Source organism: Cnephaeus nilssonii, assembly GCF_951640355.1.
Source record: "Cnephaeus nilssonii genome assembly, chromosome: 20".
Lineage (NCBI taxonomy): Eukaryota > Metazoa > Chordata > Mammalia > Chiroptera > Vespertilionidae > Cnephaeus > Cnephaeus nilssonii.
Genome location: NC_137091.1, coordinates 34,893,203 through 34,904,198, shown reverse-complemented (window position 1 = coordinate 34,904,198; position 10,996 = coordinate 34,893,203). Strand labels below are relative to the sequence as shown.

General features: G+C 41.2%; 1 protein-coding gene across 5 annotated transcripts; it reads right to left on the bottom strand.

Moving 5' to 3' along the window:
- Nucleotides 1-203: 203 nt before the first annotated feature.
- On the bottom strand, nt 204-7,045 carry LOC307116615 (uncharacterized protein). 5 transcript variants are annotated; one of them, XM_079800735.1, is made up of 6 exons: nt 6,833-7,045; nt 5,858-6,007; nt 4,305-4,425; nt 3,929-4,027; nt 2,666-2,739; nt 204-2,438 (listed from the first exon to the last, which is right to left on the bottom strand). In XM_079800735.1, the coding sequence occupies exons 2-6, from the start codon at nt 5,864-5,866 to the stop codon at nt 1,245-1,247; spliced, it is 1,497 nt and encodes a 498-aa protein (XP_079656861.1). In that variant the 5' UTR covers nt 5,867-6,007; nt 6,833-7,045; the 3' UTR covers nt 204-1,244. The 5 variants fall into 5 exon arrangements, with proteins under 5 accessions (XP_079656861.1, XP_079656859.1, XP_079656862.1 ...); XM_079800733.1 differs by lacking the exons at nt 5,858-6,007; nt 6,833-7,045 and having other exon boundaries at nt 4,305-4,714; XM_079800736.1 differs by lacking the exons at nt 5,858-6,007; nt 6,833-7,045 and having other exon boundaries at nt 3,941-4,027; nt 4,305-4,714.
- Between the last annotated feature and the right edge of the window lie 3,951 nt (nt 7,046-10,996).

The following is a 10,996-nucleotide window of genomic DNA, read 5'->3' as shown; positions in this document are numbered from 1 at the left end:
CTCTGATCCCTCATAGTATATTGTTTCTTATGTTCTCACAAGTACTTGTTAAAAATTTAAATGTGTGAATTAATCCAGTGGAAATGGACTATGAAATGTCCTTATCAACAATGAAATTCTTAGCACAGAGATTAGGCAGTTTTTCTTTTTTAACATATATATCTTATTGATTTCAGAAAGGAAGAGGAAGAGATAGAAACATCAATGATGAAAATCCTTGATCAGCCGCCTCCTGCATGCCCCCTATTGGGGATTGAGCCTGAAACCCAGGCATGTGCCCTGACTGGGAATTGGACCATGACCTCCTGGCTCACAGGATGACACTCAATCACTGAGCAACACTGGCCGGGCCAGTTTTTCTTTAGGTTTGCTAGTCTCCCACTAAAGGCTGTTGTCAGTCTGATCTTAATTCATCAAGAGGAAAGTAGTAGAAAGTTTTACAAGATATATCAGTGTCACTGTGAGTTTATTATATACAACTGGTTTTATTAGAGATCAAGAATTTCATTCACACCACTTTTTACTTCTTTTGCAGATTTAATTTTCATCTTTATAACATTTACTCAATCCACTGAGTGACTAAATATCTTCCAATGCCCATTAATTAGATAATTTCTATGTAGGACTTAAGTAAAACTGCAAGCTACTGCTATAAGAAATGCATATTTATTTATGCTTGTTTGCGCTCCTGTAAAACTCTTTACAAATGGCATCATTGCAAAGATTTACACGTAATTCCTACATCCTTCAGGTTGTTCTAGCATTAGTACACAGGTTGTTCCAAACATTCCATGTCTAATAAGAGCTCTTAGTGAACACTTTGCTACATTTCTTACATAAGCTTTCTCTGCAGTGTGAGTTCTTTGATGTAGAATGAGGGATGCACTTTAACAAAGGACTTGCCACAACTTTATATTCATAGTTTGTCTCTCTTGTACATGTCTGTACATATTTCATAAGAGATTCATATTGCCAAGTCTTCCCCATATTTGCTATTACATATACAGAATAGTAAATAGAGTGTGGATTTACTTATTAAAGGATTAATACTGGCTAAAGGCATTCTCACATTTATTGCCTTCATATGGTCTCTCTTCAATGTGAACTCTGGATAATATGGCTTGTACCATTGCTAAAGACCTTTCTATAGTCATTACTCTCATAAGACTTTTCTCCAATATTGATTTTCTGATACTGAATCAGGGAGGATCAATGGCTGAAATGTATTATGAAAAACACTGCATTCATACAGTTTCTCTCATATATGATTTTTCACACATATAGTGATTCATATAGCCTAAAGGTCTTTCCACACTTAGGGCACTACTGCGTTTCTCTCCATTATGTATCCTCTGATGGGCAGTAAGATTTGAGCCTTTGCTAAAAGCTTTCCCACATTCATTACATTTATATGGCTTTTCTCCAGTATGAATTCTCTGATGTACTGTAAGGTTTGAACTACAACTGAAGGTCTTCCCACATTTAATACATTCATAGGGTTTCTCTCCAGTATGAATTCTGTGATGTTGAAGCAGGGATGACCTATGACTGAAGGCTTTCCCACATATATTGCATTCATAAGGTTTCAATCTAATGTGATTTCTCAAATGCATATTCAGTGATTCAGGCTGGTTGAAGGATTTCCTGCATTTCTGACATTCAAAGGGTTTTTCTTCAGTATGAATACTCTTATGCTGAATAAGAAATGAGAGGCTACTAAAGACTTTCAGACATTTGTTGCATTCAAATTGTTTCTCTATAGTATGAATTCTTTGATGTCGAGTAAGGTGTGAGCTACAGCAAAAGGCTTTTCCACATTCACTACATTCATAAGGTTTCTCTCCAGTATGAATTTTCTGATGGTGAATGAGAGATGACCTATGAATGAAGGCCTTCTCACATACTTGACACTCATAGAGTTTTTCTTGAGTATGAATTCTCAGATGCTCAATGAGATGTGAAACACGACTAAAAGACTTTCCACAGTTCATACATTCATATGGTTTCTCTCCAGTGTGAGTGCTTTGATGATTAGTAAGTGATGAGACATGGCTAAAGGCCTTCCCACAGTCAATACATTTGTAAGGTTTCTCACCACTATGGCTTATCTGATGGCGAGTAAGGGATGAGCCATGACTAAAAGTCTTCCCACATTCATGACATTCATAAGGTTTCTCTCCTGTATGAATTCTCCAGTGGCGATTAAGAATTGATTGTTTGCCAAAGGCTTTCCCACATTCACTGCATGTATAGATTTTCTCTCTATTATAAGTCTGGTGAAGGGTAAGAGATTTGCTCTGGCTGAAGGCTGCCACACTTTCATTAGAATTCAAAAGTTTCTTTCCACCATTGATATTCTCATTTTTTATAAATGACTTTTTCGGTAAGCTCTTCTTAAATATATCATGTTTATGTGATTTCCCTTCAGCAGAAATTCTCTGTAGTTCAAAAAGAATAGACTTTAAATTTAAATAGAAAATGCTTCTAAATGTATTGTATTTATAAACACATTCCCCATTGGGACTTTCTCTAAAGGTGAAGGTCACTGGTCTAAAATGTTCTACCTAATTTGCATGCTTTCCCTCCAATTTCTCTATATAGTCCCAGTCCTTGTTAAAATTTGAAAATTCACAACTTTGTTTTTTATCATTTTTTCTATTATTACCGTTTGGGGTGAGTCATCCTCATAAATATCCTCCTTTGCTGATAATTCTTTGTTTTCCCATCTTAATTTCCAATCTGCAACATATCAAGAAAGCAAAACACTTCTTTTACGTACTTCTTGGAAAGAAACTTCTATGATAGAAATAGAATTGGATAAAAAATAAAGTCCCACCCACCCCCCTGCTCGAAAACGCATAGCTCTGACAACTCTCATATATTCAATTTCTGAAAAAAGTTAAAGCAGAGCACAGAAAATACAGACAGCTCACAGAGGCAGAAACAGAGTACAATAAGGGACCGGGGTTAATTAAGGGCAATCAGTATTTTGGAAAAAATGAAACTGTCAGGCAGAATATGCAAAAGGCCTTCTGGAATCCAGGCCAATATTTTGTGCCTATATTTATGTGCAAGAACACATTCAATCTCAGGGCCTTGGTTCCACAACCTTTAATCAATCTCAATTTGCTGTCAGATTAGTACGCTTTAAATGCAGAATTTATAGTGTTGCATTAAACGGTTACAATGACAACAAAATAATCTAAATATACTTTATGGCCCACAAAAATTTAGGCTTTTGTGAGTTATGTAGTATCTATGTAAAATCATTAATTTTCTTGGACATTAGAAAATATTGTTCTTAGAAATTTTCTTATACATTCTTTATTTCCTCTAACACTTATGTTCATATTTGATCTCTGAAGTTCAGCCTTAGTGGAAAAGTGATTTTTCTACCTAATTGACAGCTTTTCTTAAACTAAAACCATCAGTATATTTTTCCTTAAATGGACTTAAAAAGAATAATTTGCTTCCACTTTTAAAATTTTATTTACTTATTATTATTATTTTAATATATTTTTATTGATTTCAGAGGAAGGGAGAGGGAGAAATAGAAACATCAATGATGAGAGAGAATCATTGATCAGCACCCTCCTGCAAACCCCACACTAGGGATCGAGCCCGCCATCCGGGCATGTGCCCTGACCAGGAATCGAACTGTGACCTCCTGGTTCATAGGTTGACGCTCAAACACTGAGCCTTGCCAGTCAGGCAAAAACCTCCACTTTTGATTAGATGACATGAATAATACAGAAAGATAATTTTGGATGGAGAATGGTCATTCTGAAATCTAAGTTTAAGGATCCCTCAATTTTGTTATATTTGGGAATCTCTGAAGACAGTCTCCCTAAGATTTCCTAAAATGCCCCCCCACTTTCTACAAGCGTCTTTAACAAAGACCTGTTTTGCCCAATTCACCATGATTTACCTGGAAACACACCTTTTCTCAGTTTTTTCTCCACCATCCAAGGTTCTTTCCCATCCTCCAATAAAGTGATCACATATGGCTTAGGTATCGAAAGACCTGCTTACAGGAAAAACATAGAATTTGTTTAAGCTGTGGTCCTCCTGGGGAGATGCCATCATCACAAAAGGGACTAAAGGACAGTTTAAAGAATGTTCCCTGAAAGGGAAGATAAGCTTCAGGCAGAATACAACAGAGCTACACATTTCCTTGGGAATGTAAAAGAAAAATTCAGCCATTTACTCAGGAAGATTTCCATCAATTCAGAGTGGCAAAAAAAAAAGAAAAAATCTCCCCTGTTGATGTGGAGGTGGAAGTAAGCAAATTATAATATGCTTACCTAGAGAGATCAGGTTCTCATAATTCTGGACCATCACATCCTTGTATAAATCCCTCTGAACAGAATCTAGCCATCCCCACTCTTCATGAGAGAAGTCTATGGCCACATCACTAAATGTTACCTGAAACAGCAAACACATTTAGGCTCAATTATAATCCAGACCTCTTCTGTCACTGGACAAAGGGTAAAGTTACCCTGGTTGGAGAAGGGGACATGATGCAGAGATTGTGACAGTAATTAGAAATCTGACATAAGTAAACTAATAATTGGGTAATTACATTCTTGGCATTGTTGTACAGTAAGGGTGAGACAAATGTAAGAACTTTGCTTCAGGAGAGTTAATTTTCTCAAAGGGAATAAAATTATAAATTTTTTAAATCAGCATTCAACATTTAGCAGCACATAGTCAAATTGTGGGGGTTTTTGTTGTCATTTTTAAAAATATATACTTTTATTTGCCCTAACCGGTTTGGCTCAGTGGATAGAGCGTCACCCTGCGGACTGAAAGGTCCCAGGTTCAATTCCGGTCAAGGGCATGTACCTTGGTTGCAGGCACATCCCCAGTGGGGGGTGTGCAGGAGGCAGCTGATCGATGTTTCTAACTCTCTATCCCTCTCCCTTCCTCTCTGTAAAAAATCAATAAAAAATATTTTTTTAAATATGTATATATACTTTTATTGATTTCAGAGAGAAGGGAGAGGGAGAAAGAGATAGAAACATCAATGATAACAGCGAATCATTGATGGGTTGCCTCCTGCACGCTCCTACTAGGGATTGAGCCTGTGTCTTAACCAGGATCAAACTGTGACTTGGACCAGGGTGGCAGTGGTGGCGGCAGTGATGGGGTAGCTAATGGTCAGATTCTGTATATATCCTGTTTATATTTTAGAACTAACTAAAGTGCCTGAATGTGAGTTATGAGAGAAAGGGAGGAATCAAGATGACTCCAAACATCTCTTGACTGAATTAACTGAAAGGACTTATTGTATATACCATTAACTGAGACCAATGATACAGCTTTAACAACCATAAAGCAAATAGCCTAAATTTCCAAATTTGAATTCTGAATTGTAATTTTTAAAAGTTTAGCCCTAGCCAGTTTGGCTCAGTGGATAGAGCGTTGGCCGGAGGACTGAAGGGTCCTAGGTTTGATTCCAGTCAAGGGCATGTACCTCAGTTGCAGACTCTATCCCCAGTCCTGGTTGGGGCACCTGTGGGAGGCAACAATCACATCGATGTTTCTCCCTGTTTCTCCCCCTTCCTTCCACTCTCTCTAAAAATCAATGGGAAAATATTCTCAGGTAAGGATTAACAACAACAAAAAGTTTGCTCAAGATTCTACAGAGGCTTCTAGCAGAAAACTGGTAGAAAAGAGGAGAAACTTAGAGAAGGTAACACTTTGGAGTTCTTCAGGCTCCATCCTTGGCTACAATGAAAGGAATCACAGATCCAGTCCCTAAATGGACTTTGTTAGGAGGGAAATGATAGGAGGAAGAAAGCAAACACGCGAGAGTCCTGATAAAAAGGTGTTTCAGGAAGATCTGAGGACTTACCTGGAACATGACTTTGCAGTTTCCAGGAGTCAACACAGTTGTCTTTCCAGGCTCTTGTATAATTGGAGGGCACTGTCCTGAGATGACAAATTAAGGACAGGAAAAAGCAGTCATGAAAAATCGGACTTCTCTTGCAGCTCGGTGACACACCTGCGTGGAGAAACACAATGGGAATCATTTTCTAGGGCTCCGATCTTCCTCTGAACTAACAGAGTATTCCTTGGCACGAAGTAACTAAACCATTTACCAGGAGGTTCCACCTGCAAGTAAATCAACTTTCATTTTACCTAAGAGAGAAACTCATAAAACAACAGTAGTAATCATGTTAAATATGAGCTTATTTAATAATCACCACTCTGCATGGTGGGCATTCACATTATTCCAGATTTTTTTTTTCTTTTTAATATATCTTACTTGGTTTTTTACAGAGAGGAAGGGAGAGGGATAGAGTTAGAAACATCGATGAGAGAGAAACATCCATCAGCTGCCTCCTGCACGCCCCCTACTGGGGATGTGCCCGCAACCAAGGTACATGCGAACCTGGGACCCTTCAGTCTGCAGGCCCACGCTCTATCCACCGAGCCAAACCGGTTAGGTCCAGATTTCTTTTTTTAAAAACAATTGAAACGGCTATATTGAAACAATTGTTCAAGGTTACACTACTGGAAAGCGTCAGCTTCAAGACTGGGTGACATAAAAACAACTGAGGATGGCGTTTTCTTGCAGTCAGTCCTCTGTGCACTCGCTCGCCCATTTTCTTTTCGCGAGCTCTGGGAGGTGAGCGCCCTCCTGGCATCCCCTTTACAGAGCGAGGCCCAGAGGCCCAGAAAGCTAAGGCCCTCGTGGGCTCACACCGCGGGGCAGACGCTGGGAGCACAGCCAGGGCTCGGGCCGTGCCAGCGCCCGGTGCCGGTGCCGTCAGCCTGAGGCCCGCGCCAGCCCTCCCGGGACCCACGCTCGCCCAAATCCACGCACCGGACGCGCCGGGTCGCTGTGCGGGGACAATGGTAGCCGCCCTCACGGGAACTGCACCGCCGCGTCTTCCCAGCGTCCAGGACGGGGAATTTCGCCTGGCCCGACACTAGCGCGGAGGGGACCACGCGCGGAGCCCACAGCAAAGCGACATCTCTCAGAATTCTCCGCGCCGCAGACACTAGTTAGCGGTGCAGCGCCCGGTCGCCTCCAGCAAAACCACACTTCCCAGAAGTCTCCGCGGCCGCGCGCGGTCTCCGCGCCCCGCGAGAACACGGCCTGGACGGCGTAGGGCGGCGGGACACGCGCGCCGAGAGAGGAGAAGACGGGAGCCTCTGGGGGACTCGCTGCCCGCTCCCCGCTGCCCGCTCCCCGCTGCCCGCTCCCCGCTCCCCGCTCCCCGCTCCCCGCTCCCCGCTCCCCGCTCCCCGCTCCCCGCTCCGTTGTGATGCGGGAGGAAGGTCTTCGGTCGTTCGCCCGTGGGTTCTGCCCGGACGTGGGCAGTCCTTGCAGGCCCCGGACACGAGCTGGCCTCCTTCGGACATGATCTTTCTGCCGTGCTTAGATATCTGGAATCGTTCACTTTTTAAAAACCCTCTCTTCTCCCAAAACTCCCTCCAGCAAATGTTCCACTTCTATTCTCAATGGAAAAACTTGTTGACTTTTTTTTCTAAGTTAGTTTTGTGAACGAAAGAAGCCACCTGCTAACCTGACAAGCTCAGGGGAGGCCTGTGTGGCAGTCTTGAAAACTCAGAGACCTAAAATAACCACAAAAGATGATCTGAAAATTAAATATTTAACTACAAACAGGTTATAGTGGGCAGTCATTCCTAAGCTGATATTTTCCCTGACAAAGATCAACTTAGATCTTTCCTGAGCCCATTTGCCTTTTTGCCTCTAAGATAACCTATCTGTGAGTCGTCTGGGTAACTTGTAACTTCCTTCTTTTGCTGGAGCCCCTGGGGCACAACCAAATGCGGTAGGCTCCAGGACAGATGCCTCAAATTCCTTCATTATCATGTTAATTGTTCCTGACCCTCCTAAGTATGTGTCCATCATTTTACTTTTTGTCCAATCCCAGGGGTTTCCCACAGTTTGACTTTACCCCACCTCCTTAATCCGTCACCAATGAATTTCATGTAGCCCACCTATGTCCCTCCTTTGATGGCAATGTATAAATACAGATGTGACCCGCCATTCGTTGGAGCATTATCTCAATTCATTGAGGTTCTGCTTCCCGGCATATGTAGACAGTTTGGCTCAAATAAACTCACTAAAATTCTTTACAGGTTTCAATGGTTTTTTTCGTTAACAGTTTTCTTTAATTTTCATTTTACAGTCTCTCCATAACTATGTCTTATCAGGAAACATTCCTACTACTTCCCGGAGGCTGCTTTTCTCTAGGTCAGTGTGATCTCATTACTAAATATGAGAGACACTTTTCTGTTTCTTGACCTCAGCATTTGCTGGAACTGACCATTTTTCATCCGTGTCTTCTGATGGTCCTAGGATACTCCCTTTTTCTCAAATGTCATCTTGACGGCTGCTGCTTCTCAGTTTCCTTTGCTTGTTCTTCATCTTTTTTGAGCTCTACATGGGTGTGCTGCCCTAGCAGGTCTGGCTCAGTGGATAGAGCGTCAGCCTGCGGACTGAAGGGCCTCCTGTTCGATTCCGATCAAGGGCACATGCCTCGGTTGTGGGCTCCATCCCCAGTGTGGGGTGTGCAGAAAGCAGGCAATCAATGATTCTCATCATTGATGTTTCTTTCTCTCCCTCTCCCTTCCTCTCTGAAATCAATAAAAATATTAAATAAATAAACAAAAATGGGTGTGCTTTTTTGGTTTTGTTTTGTTAATCCTCACCCGAGGATATTTTTCCATTGATTTTTTTTTCTTTTTTTAAGAGAGAGAGAAATGTAGGGAAAGAGAGGGAGAGAAACCTTGATGTGAAAGAGACACATCCATTGGTTGCCTCCCTCCCCTGTCCAACTAGGACAGGATCGAGCCTGCAACCAAAGTGCATGCCCTTGACAGGAATCAAACCTGGGACCCTTCAGTATACAGGGCGAAGCTCTATCCGCTGAGCCAAACCGGCTAGGGCTTGAGCTCTAAATGTTAAAGGGACCCAGGACTTGATACTTGGCCTCCATTTTGTATATTTTCTACATGTTTTCACTTTTGCATTTTCATGTGTTTATGAATCATTTTTAAAGATGACTCTCAAGTCTTTATAGCCCAGCCTGGCCTCTCCCTGGAACTCAATCCATATATCTAGCTCTTTACCTCCCAGCTCACATGGTTGTTCGTTGTCAAACTGCACACGTTTCATGAGACCCCACAGGCTTTGTCTCCTTATTCCCATCCTCTTTCAAGCCCCCACCAATTAGTAAATGGAATCACCATCCCCCTATTACAGTGGTCGGCAAACTCATTAGTCAACAGAGCCAAATATCAACAGTACAACGATTCAAATTTCTTTTGAGAGCCAAATTTTTTAAACTTAAACTTCTTCTAACACCACTTCTTCAAAATAGACTCACCCAGGCCGTGGTATTTTGTGGAAGAGCCACACTCAAGGGGCCAAAGAGTTTGCCGACCACGGCCCTATTAGATAAAGCTGAACATCCAGACATTTCCCTTTACTAGTATTTCTCTTTTGTCCTCACCCTCCCCACTTGTACACTGTAACAGATAGTATTGTTTTCAATCTGCCTCAAAGTAATTGGCCATCAGGCTTCATTTATTCATATTCAGTTCTCACATTAAAAATTGCAATTGCTGAGGAAACTCTATACTTTTTTAAAAAATATATTTTATTGATTTTTTACAGAGAGGAAGGGAGAGGGATAGAGACATCGATGAGAGAGAAACATCAATCAGCCGCCTCCTGCACACCCCCCACTGGATATGTGCCCACAACCAAGGTACATGCCCTTGACCGGAATCGAACCTGGGACCCTTCAGTCCGCAGGCCAACGCTCTATCCATTGAGCCAAACCAGCCAGGGAAAATCCATACTGTTTTGCACAGTGGCTGCACCAGTCTGCATTCCCACCAGCAGTGCAAAAGGATTCCTTTTTCTCTGCTAGCACTTGTCCTTTGTCAATTTGTTGATGATAGCCATTCTGACAGGTGTGAGATGGTATCTCATTGTTGTTTGATTTGCCTCTTTGGGATGATTAGTGACTTTGAGCATGTTTTCATATATCTCTTTGCCTTCTGTATGTCCACTTTTGAGAAGTGTCTATTTAATTCCTTTGCCCATTTTTTATTAGATTGTTTATTTTCCTTTTGTTAAGATGTATGAGTTCCCTATAAATTTTGGCAAATATGTTCTCTCATGCAGTAGGCTTTCTTGTTGTTTTGTTGATGGTTTCTTTTGCTGTGCAGAAGCTTTTTATTTTGATGTAGTCCCATTTGTTTATTTTCTCCTTAGTCTCTATTGCCCTAGGAGCTGTGTCTGTAAAGATATTGCTATGACATATGTCTGATATTTTGCTGCCTATGGATTCTTCTAGGATTTTTATGGTTTCCTGTATTACGTATAAGTCCTTTATCCACTTTGAGTTTATTTTTGTGTATGGTGCAAGTTGGTGGTCTAGTTTCATTTTTTCTGCATGTATCTGTCCAATTTTCCCAACACCATTTATTAAAGAGACTGTCTTGACGCCATTGTATGCTCTTGCCTCCTTTGTAAAATATTAATGGGGCATAATGGCTTGGGTCGATTTCTAGGGTCTCTGTTCTCTTTCATTGGTTCTTGTGCCAGTACCAGGCAATTTTGAGAACAGTGGCTTTGTACCATAATATAGCTTGATATCTGGTATTGTGATCCCTCCAACTTTGTTCTTCTTTCTCAAGATTGCTGCGACTATTTGGGGTCTTTTTTTGTTTCATATGAATTTTTGGAGAGTTTGTTCTAGGTCTATGAAATACGCTGTTGGTATTTTAATGGGGATTGCATGAAATCTATAGATAGCTTTGAGTAGTATGGACATTTTAATTATGTTGACTCTACCAATCCATGAACACAGTATACCAGTATTCTTCCATTTGTTTATGTCTTCCTCTATTTTTTTCAATGTCCTGTAGTTTTCCGAGTACAGGTCTTTTACCTCCTTAGTTAAGTTTATTCCTAGGTATCTTAATTATTTTGATGCAATAGTAA

Excerpts from the sequence above, each read along its gene's own strand:
- LOC307116615 (XM_079800733.1), bottom strand. The coding sequence starts at position 4,443 with ATGTGTTTGCTGTTTCAGGTAACATTTAGTGATGTGGCCATAGACTTC. Across the intron at positions 4,028-4,304 it reads TGAGAACCTGATCTCTCTAG|CAGGTCTTTCGATACCTAAG; the intron begins GTAAGCATATTA and ends TTTTCCTGTAAG. Across the intron at positions 2,740-3,928 it reads GAGAAAAGGTGTGTTTCCAG|ATTGGAAATTAAGATGGGAA; the intron begins GTAAATCATGGT and ends GATATGTTGCAG.